Genomic DNA, 21,819 nt, shown 5'->3' with positions numbered 1-21,819 from the left:
TATTAACTCCCAAAGGCTTGCAAAAAAAAAAAAAAAATATGGGACGTAAAATCACTTTATATACTTTCCAAGAGGATCTCATTTCCGAGCTTGCATCAATGGACTTACGACGTACTTTCACGTACAAAAACATGAGTTGTAACAAGGGCTCTATCCAAACGCTGGCTTACTTTATATTATTGTCAATTTGCATCACTTATCTTTATGTTTATTAGGTGAAATTACATATCCTTAACACCACATTATAAAATTGTTATCCAATTTTTAGGGTAAAGAACAAAGATAAAACATAGTAATAGCTTTCTCCTCTTCTTGGTCAACTTATTCCCATTTCTTGAATATGGAAATGTTAAACACACTTGTAATTTATTACTTGAGCAAAATTTGAACATTCGAAGAGTAATATCCACATCAAGAAATTACACAGTAAAATTAATCAAATGAAATGAGTTATAGGAAATTGCTGTTAAAAAAAATAAATAAAGTATCAAAATTGCAATGTTATGATTGAAAATTCACCTGGCATCACTAACAGGCATCTTAAACATCCCACTCTCTTCCTCCTGTTCCAGGCTACTTATGGGTCCAGTGTCACCCCAAAATTTAAAAAATAAAAGTTAAACGAAAAAATTGTTGTATCAGGAAACCATGTAGGTGAATTGTCATAAATGCCCCCATGAAGATCTCAACTTACATAGCACAGAAAGGGACAGTAAAGCATATGAGGCCATTTGAACAAAGAATATGAACCACCAGATTTAGATTATTCCAGGTTAACTGAAGGAAGTGAAGGCAGAGGAGGCAGATATTAGATTGTCGTTGCCACATGTCAATTCAAGCAGCCAATCAGAGATTCACCCTTTATCCATCAAGATAAGCCTCTTCTTCTTCATACAATATCAGCTTCTTCATACACACCACCAATTATTCACTGCATTCAAGAAAAAAAAATCCCCCAACATGGCCTCTGCCTGTGCTTCATCAGCCATTGCAGCTGTTGCATTCTCTTCTCCAAGGTAAGCCTAGTTTAAACAACACAAAAATTGTCCTGTCTAGTGATCAGATATGTTCAATATGAAATGTAGAAAGATTTTTTTGAAGTGCATTAACGATTCTTTGTTTGAATCATGAATCTGCAGTTCCCAGAAAAATGGATCAATTGTAGGAGCAACAAAGGCTTCTTTCCTTGGAGGGAAAAGATTGAGAGTAAGCAAACACGTCGCACCAGCTGGATCAAGATCGGTTGCTGTCTCTGCTGTTGCTGCTGACCCTGATAGACCCCTCTGGTTCCCTGGCAGTACCCCTCCTCCATGGCTCGATGGCAGGTATGACTCCACTTCCATTCATTGTTCTGGTGGTCGGAGCTAATTTGAAACTTAATTTTTGCTATGCAGTCTCCCCGGGGACTTTGGTTTCGACCCTCTTGGCCTTGGTAAGCCAAAATCTTAATCTTGGTAGTTGCTTCTCTATGATAGTTACCTGTAACTATCTTTCAAATGACTTGATATTGTTTTACACTGTGTTATACTCAAATAGCAACTGTTACTGATCACTGACAGCATCTGACCCGGAGAGCTTGAAATGGAACCAGCAGGCAGAACTTGTACACTGCAGATGGGCAATGTTAGGTGCTGCAGGCATTTTCATCCCAGAATTCCTAACAAAGATTGGCATTCTTAACACACCTTCATGGTACACTGCTGGTGAACAAGAATACTTCACCGATACAACCACTCTCTTCGTCATTGAGTTGGTGCTTATTGGCTGGGCTGAGGGAAGAAGGTGGGCAGATATCATCAAGCCTGGGTGCGTAAACACAGACCCCATCTTCCCTAACAACAAGCTCACGGGCACAGATGTCGGATATCCAGGAGGCCTATGGTTTGATCCTTTAGGTTGGGGATCTGGTTCTCCTGAAAAGATCAAAGAGTTGAGGACAAAGGAGATCAAGAACGGGAGGCTGGCCATGTTGGCTGTCATGGGTGCATGGTTCCAACACATCTACACTGGAACAGGACCAATTGACAACCTTTTCGCTCACCTTGCTGATCCTGGTCACGCCACTATTTTTGCTGTAAGCACGACTTTTCTTTCAACTCTAGCAACATACAACCTGAAACCTATTTTGTTGTCCCATGTTAAAATTTGCAGAATTTATGAGAAAAAGGACTGACTAACATTCTCTCTGAAGCACATAGAGGACTGGATTAACATTAGTAGGAGCAAGCACAACTTAACTGTGTTCATGCTTTTAAGCACACAATATTAGGATTAAACTACTACCACACAAGTAATAGAGTGCATATACATTTAGAAAAGTCAAGATCTTGAGGTTATTTTCTATCACTGCTTATGCAGAATGAAACTGAAAATAGAATTTCCAACACCAATTTGAGTAACTGACGCTATTTCTGTTTTGTCCTACAGGCTTTCAGCCCCAAGTAAGAAGCAGGAGCACCATTTGTTGGCATTGATGTGTTGGAGTGACACTCTGAAGATCTGAAGAAAGAAATTTTAGAAATTGTTTTCCAACTTAATGTTGTATCACTACACTTAAGTTACTTCTGTGTGTATCTTCTGTAGAAAAAAATTAAGCAGTGTACAAATATCTTTGGGATCTCCTAAGTCCTAACAGCAGCAAGATATACTATCACTAGGCTGCACCCATGTAATGATTCAAGATTTTGAATGCATTTCTACTCATAGATAAAGAGTAGATATTTAATATTGAGTACACAACTGGTAATTTCCTCCTCTCTTTGAAAGGCAAAAACAGGATATCGAAAAAAGAAGACATGTTGCGGAGCTGCTCAAGCCTAAGGAACAAAGCTATTTAGCAATGCTGACACAGAACTAATCTTATGACATTTCATGTCTTCACAAAATTTTCTGGTTAGGTAATGATGCTTGCAATTTGAACATGATAAACACCAAACTGGATTTCTCAGAACGAACAGACCACTGCCATGTCATTCCAAACAAATACCCCATGCTTACATTAACTATAACAAAGTCACAGGTAGTGAACACATCCCAAACCAAATTTGTTGGCATGTAGAAAGCCCATATAAATCTAACAACCATCTAATTGTCCTGGGAACCATAGCCCGGTTGAGTTTCTAATATGTCTGTGTGGAACATACATGTAATACATCTTATCTGTCCGCACAAAATCACTCGAAACATATGCATCTTGAAAATAACAAAACACCTTCTATTCTATACTATTGCTGCTTCCAGTATTAATAATAACAAAATAACATCAGCAACAACAAATGACAAATTCAGCCATCTTCAAGATTAAAATTTGACATGTCGACTGTATATAATAGTTTCATCAACGATTCTGGGTACAAAATTAGAGACTTTCCACATTAAATATCATACCTTTTTAGCAATCAAATGGCGCTTTCAATTAATTAAACAAAATTGAAGAAAAAAAGTTATAGTTTCTTGTTTTTGATAAAGTCTGCTAAGCTGATTGGTTAGTAGCTAATTTTATTTATACTACTAAAATAAAAGTATTTACAAATGAAAGGAATAAGAACTTGCAAGCAGCTTGGACTCAAGAGAGCCTTTTAAAGTCATAAGAGAACCTGAAAGTGTCGGCCATTTCCTTCTCCATTGTAAAGCTGCAAAGAGACATTTGGGATATGTTTTTGTGCATTTTTAGGAGATACTGCGTATGCCCTTCAACGTTAAAGATGCCTACTCTAGCTGGGGACTATGGCGAGTTGGAAAATCCATCAAAAGTATCTGGCAAATGGTTTTTCTGGTGCATTTGGTAAGAGAGGAACGATAGATGCTTCGATAAGATCTCGATTCCTAACCACCCCTTAAAAGCTAGATATCATTCATATTTTTTTTGCCGGTGTAACTTAAACTATGTACATATACTAAACAAGTGTTAGATTATATTACATCATCTCCGACCCTAACACTAAATTTCACGTCAAAACGGTATAATACTAAATTTACTCCAACTATTACATTATCTTTTTACACCAAAAAAATATTTTTTTTTATATTCTTCTCTCTTTTATATTATATTATTATCTTCTATTTAAATTTTATTTTTCATTTCCTTCAAACAAATTCTATTTTTTTCTTTTTTCCATATTCATCATATATAATTCACATTCACCACTTATATAATCATTTATTACAAAATTATTTTAAAGAATAAATCAATAAAAGTGAAATCATTAATAAAAAATAATTAAATAAATATTACATCGTAGTTAAATTTAATTTAAGTACTACATAAATATTCAACTTTCGCTTCTATTCTCTTATAAAGACGTTTCTTGAGAACCAAATCAAATTGCTCACCCCAACCGCTCTCAGAAAGGAAAAAGAAAAAGAAATACTAAAAAATTTACAAATCATTTTCTGAGTGGCTGTTCATAATGTGGGTTGGGGGTGGAGAGAGGTGGTCGATGAATCTGAATACTGCGTACTTCTAGAGAAATTTCTAGATACCTATATTATATAATTTAAACTAGTTAATCTAGTCTTATTTTGCTCCAAAATTTTATCAAACTGACATTTACAATAGAGAGTGTCAACAAATTGGGATGGGCATAACTGGAGCAATATAGAGAGAAAGAAAGACTTGCATATAGTGTTTATTTACTTAGAATAGGCGTACGATAAAGTTCCGAGGGAGGTTTTGTGGAGATGTTTGGAGGCTAGAGGTGTACATGTTGCCTACGGTAGGTTGATTAAGGACATGTATGATGGAGTAAAGACCTGAGTGAGGATTGTGGGTGGGGACTCCGATCAATTTTCGGTTATGATGGGGTTGTATCAGGGGTCAGCACTCAGCCCTTTTTTGCTTGCTCTAGTGATAGACGTACTGACGTACCACATCCAAGGGGAGGTGTCGTGATGCATGCTATTTGTAGATGATATTATATTGATTGACGAGACGCGAGACGGTGTGAACGCGCAATTAGAGGCATGGAGACAGACCCTGGAATCTAAAGGTTTCAAGTTGAGCAGAACCAAGACAGAATACTTGGAGTGTAAGTTCAGTGGCGAGATTCAAGGAGGGGAAGGGGAAATAAGGCTGGACTCGCAGGTCATTCCTAGGAAAGGGAGTTTTAAGTATCTTGGGTCTATTATTCAGGGAGATGCGGAGATTGATGAAGACGTCACACATCGTATTGGGGCGGGATGGATGAAATGAAGTCTCGCTTCTGGTGTTTTGTGTGACAAGAACTGCCACTGAAACTTAAGGGTAAGTTCTACAGAGTGGTGGTCAGACCAACAATGTTGTATGGGATTGAGTGTTGGCCAATCAAGATTGTTCATGTACAGAAGATGAAAGTAGCAAAGATGGGGATGTTGATATGGATGTGCGGACACACCAAGTTAAATAGGATCAGAAATGAGGTTATTCGCGGCAAGGTGGGTCTACACTAGAACATGACCAATTGACAACCTTTTCGCTCACCTTGCTGATCCTGGTCACGTCACTATTTTTGCTGTAAGCACGACTTTTCTTTTAACTCAATATACAACCTGAAATCTATTTTGTTGTCCATGTTAGAATTTGCAGAATTTATGAGAAAAAGGACTGACTAACATTCTCTCTGAAGCACATAGAGGACTGGATTAACATTAGTAGGAGCAAGCACAACTTAATTGTGTTCATGCTTTTAAGCACACAACATTAGGATTAAACTACTCCCACACAAGTAATAGAGTGCATATACATTTAGAAAAGTCAAGATCTTGAGGTTATTCTCTATCACTGCTTATGCAGAATGAAACTGAAAATACAATTTCCAACACCAATTTGAGTAACTGACACTATTTCTGTTTTTTCCTACAGGCTTTCAGCCCCAAGTAAGAAGCAGGAGCACCATATGCGGGCATTCGTGTGTTGGAGTAACACCCTGAAGATCCGAAGAAAGAAATTTTCGAAATTATTTTCCAACTTAATGTTGTATCACTACACTTAAGTTACTTCTGTGTGTATCTTCTGTAGAAAAAGATTAAGTAGTGTACAAATATCTTTGGGATCCCCTAAGTCCTAACAGCAGCAAGATATACTATCACTAGGCTGCACCCATGTAATGATTCAAGATTTTGAATGCATTTCTACTCATAGATAGAGCGTAGATATTTAATACTATTAAGTACACTACTGGTAATTCCCTCCTCTCTTTGAAAGGCAAAATCAGTATACCGAAAAAAGAAGACATGTTGTGGAGCTGCTCAAGCCTAAGGAACAATGCTATTTAGCAATGCTGACACAGAACTAATCTTAGGACGATTCATGTCTTTACAAATTAAATTTTCTGGTTAGGTAATGATGCTTTCAATTTAAACATGATAAACACCAAATTGGATATCTCAAAATGAACAAACCACTGCCACTTCATTCCAAACAAATACCCCTCATGCATACATTAACTATAACAAAGACACAGATAATGAACCCATCCCAAAACATTGGGAAGAAAGAGCGCAAGGAGAAAGCTCAAGAATGATCAGGTTTCTTTTGACTTAAGAAAGGAGTAACAGAAGCCCATATAAATCTAACAGCCATCTAATTGTCCTGAGTGTTTACCCGTAAAATGGTACAATTGAATTTATACGTATTTTCTAGACAAGTGAATTAATTTGATCCTGAAATAATAAAATAATTAAAGAAATATGTAATATTTAGCCTTGAAATGAAGATGAAATTACGAAAAACAATAATTCAAGGGCAGAGCTTCCGGGCACAACAGTGATGAAACCAAGGAACAAGAAAGTAAAATTGTATAAAGCTTTTAATCGATAATAACGTCAGTTTGCTAGAAAAGTTGTGTCATTTACAATGATAATAGAGCTTACTATTTATAGCTACGACTAGGGAACAAGGTCCTAGGATCGTGCCCTTCTTTAATATCAATTATGAGGGCCATTGATGAGGGTGTGATGATGAGCATAAATGACAAATTCTCTGTAACGGGCAGTGCACTAAATGTTGTGAAATATTCTTCATTAGATGATACCGGTCGAAAGGTATTTGTTGCATCTTTACGGGTGTCATTCTTTCCGATGACAAATGGGATAATTGCCTTTGGTTCTAACTGTCCCCCGCCATAAGTTCCACGTGCCACTCTCTTAAGAGGCTACTTAGCATAGTATATTTTACCGTATACAGATAGTCCTCATGCTTTCTGGTGACATAACTCTGTATCACCGGAAAGTTGGTAGAAACACTCTTTTTCGCGGGAACTACTATGATTCCTTTTGAAAAAGCTTCTGATAGTTGATTAGACGCATGTCTCTCCGCATTTAATTCCCCGAACCTGCATCATCCCACGATTAAACATAGCTTTTGCCAGTTATCGAGGTAATCATGGCCACAAATTAAGCCGCCTAAACCTTTACTTATACGCATCAATCTTCTTCACTCATATCCCATAACTCTTCAAACTTTCTAAAACCTTCTTTATTGTTCTTCAACCTTTCTTTAACTTCCTTTGTTATTTCCTCTATTTTGCCTAAAAATATCCTGAGTATGCCTTTCTTGCTTTGTAGGCTAACTTTCTTGCTTCCAAAGGCTCTAAAGTTTGATCCAGGAAAAGGAAGAACTTACCTCCGCACGGGATCAGCTTTTGGCCGAGCAGGAGCAAACTGTCGCTCGCCTCTCAGAACGGGAAGTCAAAGCTACTGAGGCCGTTGTATTGGAGGCTCGTTTGCAGCAAAGTGAGCAAGAAGTGTTACACCTTAGCGAAGACATTGGCCCGCTAAACGTTAAATTTTACGAAGCCAGGGCCAAATAGGCTGAAGTCCATAATGTCATTCTTATTGCAACCGACCGCGAGGCTACCTCCGCTAAAAGATTGACCAACTTGGAGGCAGCCTTGAATACCAAAATTGAAGAGCTTGCCACTGCGGGGGTGAAACATGCCAAGTTGGAGGAGAAGTATACGAAGATTATCGAGCATAATAGGTTGTTTAGCTCAAATATCCGTGACCTTGATGTTAGCCTCCGGTGTATTAGATCCGCCCAGGAAAAACTTTATGCTAAGGTAACCTAACTCAAAGTAAGAACTTAAGCACTGAGCGTCTTCACTCATTGTTGAGAAAACTTACGTTATGTACAGCATGAGGAAAAAACAATAGGAAGAGGCCAAAAATGGTATCATTGATTTTGATGCTGAAATTGCTAAGATCCGTGGGCTTGAGTTAGCAGCTAAAAGTGGTCTCCCGGCCGAGCCTGATGCCTCCAGTTCTTCTGGTTCTGGTTCTGAAACTCCGGTAACTGAAGAGAAAACGAAAGGTGAAGATGTTGAAGGCCGAAATGTTGAGACATCGGCGGAATTAACCATTTCCCCTGGGGGCGTGATCACTTCTCTTCCTCCAGGTTCCGGAGATGTAGCTGTTTAGATTTTCTTCTTCTTCAACTTTTGTATCCGTGCCACTTTGGCATGTTATTGTAAATAAAGACATCTTTTTGCTAAAGTATTGTTTGAGTCTTTCTTTCGTTTGAACGTTCATGCAAGTTTTGCACTCCCTTTTTTCTTTTGCCTAAGTGTTTTGCGAAGTTTTATTGTTTGCGTCTTATTACGTAAAGCCTTGGGTGTATTATTCCCCGGAAGCATTTTGATTTCGGACGTACATTCTTCTGAAATCAAACCTTTAACGTGAGGGTTTTCATAAGAGAAAGCCCTCTTATGTTTACGGTTCTCTTGAAGAGGATGTCTCTTGTCCATTACGGTACTATCATTTTAAGTACTTATTTAACTTCCAAATGATAAAATTAATTCCTCGATCGGACAAGAAATAAGATGAGAAATAGAAGGAATTTATTTTATTCCTTCCATTTTAAAAAAGCACATAAACATTCGAAATGTTAAAGAGAAATTACCATTTCTTGCGGCTAATTCATACAACTTGTTTCTACGGGGCTGACAGCGAAGTCCCTGGTCCCGATGACACAATTATGTTTCCGGTTTTTGTGCTCTGATCGATGTGGCAGTAATTGTTGCTGCATTCTCATATCATTTCCCCACCCAGTGTTCAAATGCAAAGAATGCGAATTGGAACACTGGGAATCTTGCACCTTCGAGGATCCCACTAATGAATATCTAGACAATCTTCTGCTCGGTAACAAACTTTTCTTCCCCTTAGGAGTTTATGCTATCGAGAAAAAGACTATTTAACAATCCTCAAGTGGTTTGCACTTGTGAACGATCGGGTAACCTTTGCTAGATAGCAAACTTATTTTCCGGTGGGAATTTTGCTATCGAGCCAAAGATTATTTAACCGCCCCGGAGTGGCTCTTCACTTGTGTGCCTTGTTATTAAAGACCTTATTGCTATCGTTGAACTTTGTTCATAGTATGCTTTTTGTTGCTGTCTTATTAAAAACTTTGCCAGAAAAACCCAATTGGGACAAAAACTAGACGAAAGTAAAAAGAGTGCAGCATATACTTTCCGTACATATGATATTTGTCAGCAATAACATCTCTTGAGGTGTGCGACATTCCAATTGCTTGGAAACTTTCCTCCATTATAATTCTCTAACTCGTACGAACCTTTTTCGGTGACAGCCAAAACCCGGTAGGGGCCTTCCCAGGTCAGGCCTCGCTTCTCTGCATTGAGTTCCCAGGTGTTTTGAGTTACTTTTCTTAAAACCAAATCTCTCACTTTAAAATAACGAAGGTTGGCTCTTCGATTGTAATATCTTTCCATTCTCTGCTTTTTTGCCATAACAAAGTTCTCATGCCATGATTCTGGCACAGGTTGCTCCACTGTTCGCTCAGCCAACTATAGGCGGGGGTCAAGCAGATAGAGGTGAAGGTTATGTCGTTAGAGGTGGAGGTTGGGCCGTTAGACGTGGAGGCCAGCCAGCTAGAGGCCGTCCTTGAGACATAAGTTAGAGTGGTAGGGCCCAACACCTATTTATTGCTTTCCCAGCTAGGACTGAGGCCGAGTCATCTGACTTTCTTATCACAGGTATTGTTCCAGTTCGCCATAGAGATGCTTCAGTTCTTTTTTATCTGGGCTCTACTTATTCCTACGTGTCATCCTATTTTTCTTCTTATCTGGTTGTGCTTCGTGATTCTTTGAGTGCTCCTGTGTATGCATCCACGTATGTGGGATATATTATTGTTGTAGATCACATCTATCACTCGTGTGTGATTACTATTGGGACTCTTGAAGCTAGCGTAGATCTTCTACTTCTTGAAATGGTAGATTTTGATAATATCTTGTGTATGGATTGATTGTTGCCTTATCATGCTATATTGGTTTGTCACGCATAGACGATGACCTTAGCCATGTCGAGGTTGCCTCGATTAGAGTGGAGAAGGACTCTTGGCCATTCTACCAACTGGGTTATTTCTTATGTGAAGGCTCGACGTATGGTCGAGAAGGGATGTCTAACCTATTTAGCCTATGTTCGTGATTCGAGTGCAAAAGTTCTTTCCATGGATTTAGTACCCGTTGTGCGTGAGTTTCCAAAGGTGTATCCTGCGGATCTGTCGGGGATGCTACCTGACAGATATATTGATTTCTATATTGTTTTAACTCCGGACACTAAGCCCGTTTCTATTCGACCAGACTATAGCCCCAGCCGAGTTGAAGGATATAAAGGAGAAATTGGAATATTTTCTTGATAAGGATTCATTAGACCTAGTTTCTCTCCATGGGGTGCACCTGTGTTGTTCGTAAAGAAGAAAGATGGGTCGATGAGGATGTGTATAGACTATCAACATTTGAACTAGGTCACTATCAAGAACAAGTATCTGTTGCTGAAGATTGATGACTTATTTGATCATCATCAAGGTGACAAAGAATTTTCGAATATTGATTTGAGGTCTGGCTACCATCATTTGAAGATTAGGGCATTCGATATCCCTAAGATGACTTTTCAGACTCGGTATAGGCATTATGAGTTCCTAGCAATGTCATTTGGGTTGACAAATGCCTTAACAACATTTATGGATTTGATGAACCGAGTATTCAAGACCTATCTGGATTCTTTTGTGATTGTATTCATTGATGATATCTTGGTCGACTCCCGCAGTCAAGAGGAGCATGAGTAGAATCTTCAGATTGTACTTCAGACTCTGAGGGATAATGAGTTATATGTCAACTTTTCGAAGTGTGAGTTTTGGTTGGACTCCGTCACCTTTTGGGGCATGTTGTATCGGCAGAGGACATAAAGGTGGATCCTAAGAAGATTGAGGCAGTCTAGAACTGGCCTAGACCTACTTCAGCTACAGAGATCCGGAGTTTTCTGGGTTTGGCGAGTTATTATCGCTGGTTCGTGGATGTGTTTTCATCCATAACAGCCCCATTGACTAGAGTTACCTAGAAGGGTGCCACATTCATATGGTCAGATGAGTGTAAGTTGAGCTTCCAGAAGCGCAACACTGCTTCGACTATGGTGCTAGTGTTGGTGTTTCTCACAGGTTTAGGATCTTACACGGTGTATTTGTCGCGCCTCCTTTTTCTCGCGGAATTCGAGTTTAGATATTTTTTGGGACAACTCATTTCCTTTTGGGAATTGGGTATGAAATTTGAAGAGTCGCCACCTAACGGATTTAAGGTGAGTTAGGGAACCTAAAGCAAATAACTCATCAACTGATTTACATTACCAGAGATTGGGTAAGGGCTCGAAATAACCTTGAGGGAAAGGTGTTAGGCACCCCTCGAGGTCCACAATGGTGGGTCCCGGTCAAACTCGAATTAGGTGAATTAGTCTTATAAGCAAACAAAGCAATTTAAACAAATAGAGATTATTCAAACGGGGATAAAAAGGGTCCTATGTTTATTAGCCTATAGGATCGCTTTTGTGCAATACTTGGTAATCGTCCCCAAGTTGGGTGCTACACATAGCATTAGCGCACAGGTGATTATATCCTTTACTACCCGATTACCCACCCCTTAATTATTGTTACCTAAGCATTCTAATAGTATCCAGTACGTGCCTTATGCGTGCATTACTCGTCCCTTGCCTGTGACCCTGGAGGTGTTTAGGACCTCTATTTAAGGAAGTTATAGACTCACCTATGTTGTTTTAAAAAAGGATAAAACTAACCGACAAACAAAGAGTCAAGTAGGACTACCACATAAAGATGCAATTAAGGGCTCATATTTACCTCCACAAATAGACAAACAATTGCACGCCTCAAACAAACAGTTTTAAAATTTTAAGGTTCCTATATGCAGGATACCTAAATGAGCATAAACAGAATAGACAATAGTTATTAAAGTGAGGCAGCAAATACCTAATCAATTTGCCTACTAATTTTATTACTTCATGAATCTGAGCAAGTTTCAAACAAACCATCACAGTTTTAGACCCAAAATTTGATTGACCTATAGGCTTGCCTCAGTGATGATTCGGGAGAAACCTATGGACATGATATGTAAGTTGTAAACGAGATGTAGTCTTAAAAGGCAGATTTTATCTTTAACTCCTATAGGTATGGTTTCTAAGTGTTGAAATAGGTTGAAATCCTATATGCAGGAGTTCTAAGTGTAGAAACTAATTTTAAAACCTTATAGGCATGATATCTAAATGCAGGAACTGATTTAAAACCTTATAGGCATGGTATCTAAATGCAAGAACTGATTTAAATTATAGGCATGGTATCTAAATACAGGAACTGGTTTAAAACCTTATAGGCATGATTTTTAGGCGAGTAAAGCATCAATCAATTGCCAAGCAGACTCAACAAGGAAATTCCTAGAAACATGATTTCTAATGCACACACGAAGGTTTTGAAGACATGATTGTCGATGCAAAATTGAGAAACGACTTAGAAGCAGGTTTTCAAATGATGCGAAGGTTGAAAATTCAGGATTTACAGAATTAGATGAGTCCTATAGGCATGATTTCTAATGCACATAAGTAAACAAACATCGCAGCAACCTATAGGCTTGATTTCTACCCGTTCCCAACAAAGGCATATATATAAGAATCCCTCTCAGTTTTACTAATAACCCCAATATCTGTTTGCAAAGAAATATTATTACAAACCAAATACAAATGAATTACAGAATGAAATGACTATACTATAGGGAGCCTGGATAGACCCAAAAGTAAATCTGGAAGCCAGGCCTTCAGCCAAGTCTGAAACATGCCAATATTCTCATAGTACACCCAATGGTCTTCTGGTGCGTCAAAGTTCCCAAGGGCCTCAGGGACCCCGGGCAATGCTCATACCAGAAAACCCTTTGAAGAAATATTTTTGTGAGCAAGTTTTGGAAAAGCCAGCCCCAGTGTGTCAGAGTTCAGAGGAGTCTCATGGACTCCTAGTCAATGCTCACACCGGAGAGGTAGGATCCTAGATATTCTAAGAGTAGGAGTTGAAAATATGAGGTAGTTTTAAGAAAATAGTTTGGATTTTCAGGGGTAAATAGGAATAAACAGAGTCATTTCAACACTTGGAATTCAAATAAAGATTCTAGCAATCAAACAGTAGACAGAAACTGGATCACAACCACTTCAAGCAAAGTTTCACATTGCCTAGATTCGACTTAGTTCATTAATTACTACTAGATGGCCATATTGACATGTATTAAACAAAGAACAACATGCTGGGATAAGATTACAATTCAGACAATCATGGAGAAAGGTAACATAAGTTGGAGGCATAGAAATCATGAACTAATCAGGAACCTGCTAGGGGTGAACACTTAAAATTGGAAAGAAAGCATGCTAGTTGAGAAACAAGTATGCATAGGTCTAATTTACATAGAAGCAAACATGTAGACATGCTGAAAGTAGGAAACACATAGGTCAGATTAAATAGAAGTAGATATGCTGATTAGGATCGATAAACATGAAGCACATTGATCCAATTAGATAGAAGTAGACATGCTGATATACTGAAAACAGAAATCATCTAGGTTTAATCACATGAAAGCAGACATGCTGATTAAGAGTAATAACATAAAGCACATAGGTCTAATTAGATAGAAATAGACATGCTGATGACAGGGAGCACACAGATTTGATCACATAGAAGTTTGAATGATAGCATAAATGGAGACATACCAGTTAAGAGATAGCAACAGGAAAGTGAAGCAAACAGGATCCAAGGGTCTAGCTTTGGCTTTCAGCCGGCTATACAGTGCAACAACCAAAGAATAAGAAGATTGTGATGGAGGATATTGTGTGAATTAGAGCAAGAACCTTTTTGTATTTTTCTCTATATGTGTGCGTGTGTGTTTTAAAACAAAGTGAGGCTTATATAGCATTGAGTAGAGTAAAGCAAATAAAGTAAAGGAGGTTAAGAGTTCACAAATAACGCAAAGAGAACAATCAGTCAGTCAATTAGGCTTAACATGACCAATCAATAGGCAGAATCATAGAGTTATCCAAAAATAACACAGAATTGAGGTCCAAATAAGGTAGATAATAGGTCTAATAGTCAATTAGAGTCAGAACACCAAAATTCCGGCCAGTAGCAAGGGCAATTAGTACCATAAATAAGGTATATAGGTAAATTAGAGACCATCTGTGGTTGGTAAAATAATCAACTCCCTAAATTAAGCTTAGTAAGAGTAATTAAGGCAGGTAATCTCAATTAGGAGTCCCAAAATAAGGAAAGCAGAAAAAATTACAGGAAGTAACCATCTCAGCAAAACAAAGCAAATTTCGAACCCTAGACAGTCAGATAATCAATCAACTACTCAAGGAATAACGAACAAATATTGAAGTGAACAATGAGATAATTAAAAAAACTATAGACTGGAATATAGTCATGAAAGAATTAGTAGAAAGAGATAATCAAACACATATGAACTTTTAGAAAAGTTTTTTGCGTAAACAAAACGAACTAAAAGCCCTAGTTCTTAGAAAATCTATTAATAATAAGGAAAACAGAAGATCTCTAAGGAAAATACCATAGAAACTCAAAATTGTTTCAGATTTACAAGGATCTGAACAAATCCAAATTGCAAGAGATGAGGGTTTTGAGAAAAAGGGACGAGCTGAAGGAAAAATCTAACCACAACCACAAAGATAACTGATACTCACAATCATTGATGAACACAAGGCAGGTTCATAAGAAAACGAAGAGTCTAGGTCAACTCTGAGTCGAATCTCTTCGAGATTCCCTCAGATAACAGCAAAAATCAAACAACCAGTAGAGGTAGTAGGCTAGATAGGGTAGCAAATCACCGGATAATCCCATATCTGGTCAGGCATCGAAGGGGTTTGGGGAATTTCGGTTGACGACGCTCTAGGGTTTGGGGGTGTCTAAGAGAGAAGAGAAACGAGAGCATTTGGGGGTGGCGATTCTTATGAAATGACTTAGGGTTTGGGGGGTTAGGTTAGATAAAAAATGAAGGTTTGTTCTGGACCATTGATCTGTTGAGATCAACGGCCAAGATTGGTTCCGGGCTAGGCGGGTTATAAAATTGGGTCAAGGTTTTGGGTTAGGTGAATTGGGCAGGGGTTTTAATTAGGCTAGGGGTGTATTTGATTGGGCTAGGGGTCTGAATTTAAATATAGTTAAAGGGGCTATTTGTTAAATACCCAATTTATTAATAAAATAATTTGTAAAAATAGTTAATCATTTGATAAAAAAATAATTTTTATGCATGAAGATGATGTAAAAATAATTACATAACATTATAAAAATATAAAAAGTCATTTTCTGTATAGATAATGTAGTTATGCATATGTATGGGCTATTATTGCAAAATATGCAGTTATAGTCTTAAAAATGCAAATGCAATCGTAAAAATGCAATTAAAATATTTGAACACTTATATGAGCATAAATGATGAATTTTGTTACATCTTGCATTTTTGTACGTTAAAGGCTCCGTCTTTAGCTAATTGGCGTAGACTCGGGGATGAGATCATCTTGACGTTAACGCATTTACGCTATTTATAACAGGCAATAAAGAAGTGTCATGAAGGATAAAGGGGTACACAAATTAAAAAAAATGAGTTTTGTTGAAAGTGGCCAATTTGAGATAAAATATGGGTCGAGTGATAATACCCGATAGTTATGAACTAGTACCATGCAAGGTACCATATGACCACAGTGGTATAATGTATAAAGTATATCCACAGTGGTATAATGTATAAAGTATATTAAATAAGTAGAATTTTAAGTAATTTGTGGAAATTTTTAAATTATTCGGGTAATGATTAATTACCGAGTAACGGAACATTATCCAGTTAACTAATAAGTGGATAAAAATTAACAAAATTATACCCCAAAAGGAATGTGGTATCCCTCTTTTAGTTTAAGGTGACTCATTATCCATCTTTACATGTGTCACATAAGGTTTAAAGGGCTAGAAAGAGACATTTTATGAGTCTTATCAAAATAAGACTTACTTATAAGCAGAACTCAAACATCCATTTTTCACTTTCAATACTTGGTTGGTTTTCAACTTGAAGTTCGTTGTGCACCATTAAAGTTGGAGTAATTTCTCCATTTTCTTGCATGAAATCATCCCAATAGTTTGAACCAAAGGCTACTGCAGAACCCATAACGAGCTTATAAGCATTATCCATGAATCATTTCTTCAAAAACGTTAGAAACAGAAGCAAATTTTCCAATGAGAATTTGTTGGAATAGTAGCAACATGGAATTTTACAGTTCTAGAAGAGTATGGTACTATCTTCACCAAGAATGTTATACGGAGGTTTCCTACTCCAGGTATGTTAAGACCATCCATTCTTTCTTTTGGCATGGTCCAAATTATACTGAAGAAACGAGCAAACACACAGTTTCCATAAATTACTCCATTCATAAAAATACTAGGGGTGTCTATATTCTTGATTCCCCATGTGAATTATTATTATCTTCTGTTCATGGGTCTCAGAATAATACGCAGTTGAAAAAGTTTATCTAGAAGGAATATTGAGATTTTTATGTATTTTTATGCATTTCACCCATTTATACATGTGCATTGACCCATGACCAGATGACGTTATATACATGTATATATGTAAATATATATATATATGGAATATGGGAAAAGGTTACGACGTTATATACATACCACCACCTGATCAACTGGTATATGTTGATGATGTTGCCCACAGTGGCCGAGATGATATGATTGGATGCCCTCAGTGGCTTGATGATATTATGTACACACATACCTATGCATGAAACGACATTTATACACACGTTCATGACATTATAAATGTTTCAGAATTTACAAAGTTATTCAGATTTAAGGATGTATTTCTTTATTCCATGTTTCACCTATGTCTTTTACGTACTAATTTTCATGCCTTACATACTTAGTACATTTTTCGTACTGATGCCCTATTTCACGGGGCCTGTATTTCATGCCCGTAGGTGCAGGTAGGAAAGTTGACGGTCCTCCTTCTTAGGATCCCTGATCAACGAGAGTTGGCGTGCTCCACTTGATCCGGAGCTGCTTTTGATTTTGGTACGATACGTTTGTGTATATATATATGGGTATGACGTGGCTCAGTTCCGTCTTTGTACAGTTATGTTTCTATTAGAGGTCTGTAGACATTATGTCTAGTTGGATAGTATATGGCCTTTCCGGCTTCGAGTTTTGAGATGTATAGACGTTGTCTGTAGTAGCCTTGCCGGCTCGCCCTACATATGTTATACGTATATGTATGTATACCTTTTAGACAGATTTCCTTCATGTACTTTATTCTCGTAATTCAGCTGATGTTATTCAGGTTTATATCTTAAACACATGCTTAGGGGTGTTTGACAGGTAGGACTCAGGCACCTGTCGCGGCCTATCGATTTTGGTCGTGACAAATATTAATGATTAAATCATCGTAAAGTAATATGAGGGATAATTATTGAATATTTATGTAATTATAAATAGAGAAATAAATTGATTTAAGGCCTTTAAAAATTATAAAAAATTGTACAAACACTTGTGCATGTTTTATAAATGCATGTACAATATTTTGAAAGTATTTATGCATTTTAGAAATATATGAGGGAAAAATTGGGTACCAACTGCTGCCCCTCTTTGTCCGGGAAGGATGAAAGAGTTTTCGGGTAAAAAAATGATGACCGATTTTGAACGAATGGGATGTTTTGAAAAATAGAGGCCGAACCCTAGTCTCTAAGTTGCCTACATATCCCTGGTTTTACAAGAATCCGGCCACGTATAGTTCTGGACCCAACGGTGAATGAAGCCGATGGAGTTGTTATAGGAATGGTAGCCAGTTTCAGCAAAGGTTCTTTCGTGAAGGGTAATATCAGATGGTGTTATGATTATGAGTCTGAAGTGTGACAGATGTATCACAGGGTAGATATTTGAACGGTCACAGAGTAAAGGTGTGTAATTGATGGGGGTCGATTTTTGAAATAATGGTAAGGCACGAATGGTAACCGGAAGGGTATGAATGGAAAATGGAGTGAAGGTTGCTCCTTCTTGAAGAACGGTTATTTCCTGGATCATCTGCAAAACTTAAAACACAATACATGTGAGTATATAGAGTGTGAGCACGTGATTTTTGCCTTAACAAAAACTACTCCAAAATAAATCAAAAAATAAAATAAATTTCTTTTACTGTGTAGTTTTTGAATTTGCGTGGTGTTAAATATTTGTGTTATGTCCGTAAATGTTTACTTTGTCATAATAAAATGAAAATTAAAATAAAATACATGTTGCATGCATATAGGATTTAATTATGCATTTGAAAGATAATTTAAATAAAATCACAAAAATATGCATTCGTTCTATTTTTAAATATGTTACTGTGTGATTAATGTTTTGACTATGTGTTAAATAGTTGTTATAAAGTAATTAATATTTTTGTGTAAGATTAAAATTGTTTTATAATTTTTATTAGGATTTTTTAATGATAAATAATAAAATAAAATAAAATAAATTGTAGAAATAGAATCGGACCTGGATTAAAATCCAGGCCCAAAACTAAATTACCCCCCCAGCCCAATCCAGGCAACCCAGGTACCGGTCCAATTCAAACGAGTCAAAACGACATCGTTTGGTCGTAGTTTAGCAGAGACCGTTGGATCAAAGCCAACCAACGGCTGAGATCCCACGAACCTTAACCCACAATCCTTACCCGATCCGATACCCGGTCCAACCCGTCCCCCAGCTTAAACCAAACGACATCGTTTGGTTATCTGTTTAGAGTTGATTATCATCATTGAAATCAGTTAATTAGTTCTTCCCAATTTATTGATTCTTGTTTAATAAATCAGAAAGTTTGTCAATGGTGTGTATATGTTGATTTCTGAATCAGTGAGTTTCAGGGCATTGTCAGTATATTGACAATGCTCCTGTGTTTGTTTGATTTTTGTTCAAAGTTAAAGCTCAGTTTACTGAACTCAGTGTAATATGTTGTTATGATGATTGGTTCTGAATTCAGTATGATTCTACAAATGTTGATTAGATGTAATTGTGTTAGGAGGTTACATTCTTAGTCAGGATTCAGTCCAAATTTTAGGATTGGTTGTAGCTGTCTTAAATCAGATTAATAATCAGGCTTATACAGATTTTAAAATCTGTATTGTTAAGATGCTGAATTTAAGGCAGTAATACTAGTAGAAAACAGTAAATCTGGACATTTCTGGGATAAAACAGTAAGGGTAATGTGATATAATAGAGGGCTGAAAGTGGTTTGTTAATGGATTTTAATTTAATGAGATAATGGGAAACAAAGGGTAATGGACTGCTTAAAATCAGGATAAGATCACTTAAAGTATTCAAAAGTAGTTTTAATGGAAAACTTTCTGTTTTTAAAAGGAGAAAAGGGTCCATTCAGCACTAGAAGAGTATAGGACAACCCTGTATAAATAGAGGGGAATGGGGACTGATTTAGGGGACTCAGACTTTTAAAGAGAGAAAAAAAGGGCAGATTTTAAAAAAAAACAGAAAGGAAAGAGAGGAAGAGAACAGAAAAAGAAATAGAAAAGAGAACATTCACACACACACACACAACCTGAAACAGATACAAAAGCAGAAACAAAAATCAGAAACAGGAATCTAAAACAGATAGAGGAAAGAAGCTGAAATCTGAAATGTTATTTTTCTAGAATCTATCCGTTGTTTGTTTGTGGATAGTGTTCGGTTTAAATCTGAAATTTTCTCTCAAGTTTCTATCACTGTACATCTGGGTTAACGGGTCTTGTTCGGACTTGCTGTGTTACTGGTACATTCTGCCGGTATTTTGCTGCTGCTATTATCGCTGAAATTTACTCCTTTTACCTTCATTTCCAGGTACATATTCTTAAAACTCATGTTGTGAAGAGCTTCAACATGACAAAATGAAGCTTGAATTGTAATTCTGTCTTCTATTCGCTCAAGTTCATTAGTTTAAATTTCAGCTTTGTTTCGTGTTGGTTTAATAATAGTATATTTTGACGTAACGGCTGTAAATTAAATGTCATTTCTTGAAGTTGCTCGAAATGTTGTAATAAGGTTAATTTCTAAATTTTCATTAGCGGAAGATATAATTAAATTGTCAAGGTAGGGAATATGGCATGAATGTTGGCCATTATTTAATTTTTTGTTGTTAGCTAAGTAAGGAGTAATGTAGAAGTATCAAGAAAACTACACTAGTAATATCTATTGTTAAATAAGGTAAAAATGGTGTTGGTATTATTTTCATGTATAAGATAGCAGGTATCTATAGAACCATTAGTGGATGGTAAGTTGAGTTGTTATGGCTCATTATGATGTTAAAATGCTATGAATGTTTCAAGACATACAAATATGTTGCATGTAAGGCAATGTTGTTAATCAATTTGTATAATAATTCCCTCTCTTATCAATTTGATGCCTATTTACCATCCTAAATAAATAATTAGGCCTATTAGATTAAAAGCAAGTATATGAGAATAAGATGAGATATACAAATTACAACACTTTACATCAATGACAATTAGAAATAGGACTTGCACTAAATAGAAGTAATAAAAGTTCTTGAAAAATATTCTTCCCTTTATAAATCGTTTTTAATTTCATATACAATTCATTATTGGGCATATAGATATATATGTTGTATTTGCCGAAAATAGTGTTAATCATATTTTTACGCTTTTCTTTGAATTTAAATAGTCTGGCTGAATATAATTTATATCCGGAAATTATAATCGACGGGCAATATTTAATAAATTGCAAGTTCTTTTTCAAGAATTCAAGGGTATCTTAAATGGAGATTTCTCATGATATAATAAACAATCTGGGGAAAAAGGCCATAATACTATTAACAAAGATTTTGCGCAATCAGGGATGCGTTCGCGCACCCTGATTATATTAAAAAAAAGCAAATTCGGATTATGCGTACGCGCAATTTCGAGCGAATATTTTAATAAAAATGATTTCTCCGCGGATGTCAAAATAATTTCATATAACCCGAGGTGTGCAGTTCATTATCTAAATAAAAAGGGTGATGATGTTCCTGATTTTATTTTAAATTTCGAACATATATTTTTTATAAAATCTATAACATGGACAATTTTATTGTGTACACGTACGCGTGGCACGATCCCCGGTAATTATAAAAAGTATATAATACGAATATACGTACGCGTAATTCGTCCATATAATTGTAAACAATAAGTAAAAAGCGGTAGTAAAATCATGCAATAAAAACGTATTTAGTAAAATCAAGATAATTAAGCCAATAATAAAAACAGTTAAGCGACCGTGCTAGAACCACGGAATTCGGAAATGCCTAACACCTTCTTCCGAATTAACAGAATTCCTTATTCAGGATTTCTGGTTCGCGGAATAATAAACAGAGTCATATTCTCCTCGATTCAGGGATTAAAATTGGTGACTTGGGACGCCTTAAAATTCCCAGGTGGCGACTCTGAAATAATTAAATAAATCCTGTTTCGACTGCCCTTCAA

At 36.7% G+C, this 21,819-nt stretch overlaps 1 protein-coding gene and 1 long non-coding RNA gene across 2 annotated transcripts; one reads left to right on the top strand and one right to left on the bottom strand.

Annotated features, from left to right (window-relative positions):
• Positions 1–723: 723 nt before the first annotated feature.
• Positions 724–2,731, top strand: LOC104223932 (chlorophyll a-b binding protein, chloroplastic). The gene is made up of 5 exons (XM_009775469.2): positions 724–1,016; positions 1,140–1,325; positions 1,395–1,432; positions 1,560–2,074; positions 2,428–2,731. The coding sequence occupies exons 1-5, from the start codon at positions 961–963 to the stop codon at positions 2,443–2,445; spliced, it is 813 nt and encodes a 270-aa protein (XP_009773771.1). The 5' UTR covers positions 724–960; the 3' UTR covers positions 2,446–2,731.
• Positions 1,670–3,827, bottom strand: LOC138884094 (uncharacterized). The gene is made up of 2 exons (XR_011404176.1): positions 3,597–3,827; positions 1,670–2,120 (listed from the first exon to the last, which is right to left on the bottom strand). It is a non-coding gene; the product is annotated as an uncharacterized lncRNA (long non-coding RNA).
• Positions 3,828–21,819: the final 17,992 nt, after the last annotated feature.

This window comes from Nicotiana sylvestris, chromosome 12, assembly GCF_000393655.2.
Source record: "Nicotiana sylvestris chromosome 12, ASM39365v2, whole genome shotgun sequence".
Lineage (NCBI taxonomy): Eukaryota > Viridiplantae > Streptophyta > Magnoliopsida > Solanales > Solanaceae > Nicotiana > Nicotiana sylvestris.
The sequence above is the reverse complement of the archived record's forward strand: the minus strand, read 5'-3'. Positions and strand labels throughout refer to the sequence as shown.

Coding starts and splice junctions, on each gene's coding strand:
- LOC104223932 (XM_009775469.2), top strand. CDS start 961: ATGGCCTCTGCCTGTGCTTCATCAGCCATTGCAGCTGTTGCATTCTCT. Junction 1,017..1,139: donor GTTGCATTCTCTTCTCCAAG/GTAAGCCTAGTT, acceptor ATGAATCTGCAG/TTCCCAGAAAAATGGATCAA. Junction 1,326..1,394: donor CCTCCATGGCTCGATGGCAG/GTATGACTCCAC, acceptor TTTGCTATGCAG/TCTCCCCGGGGACTTTGGTT.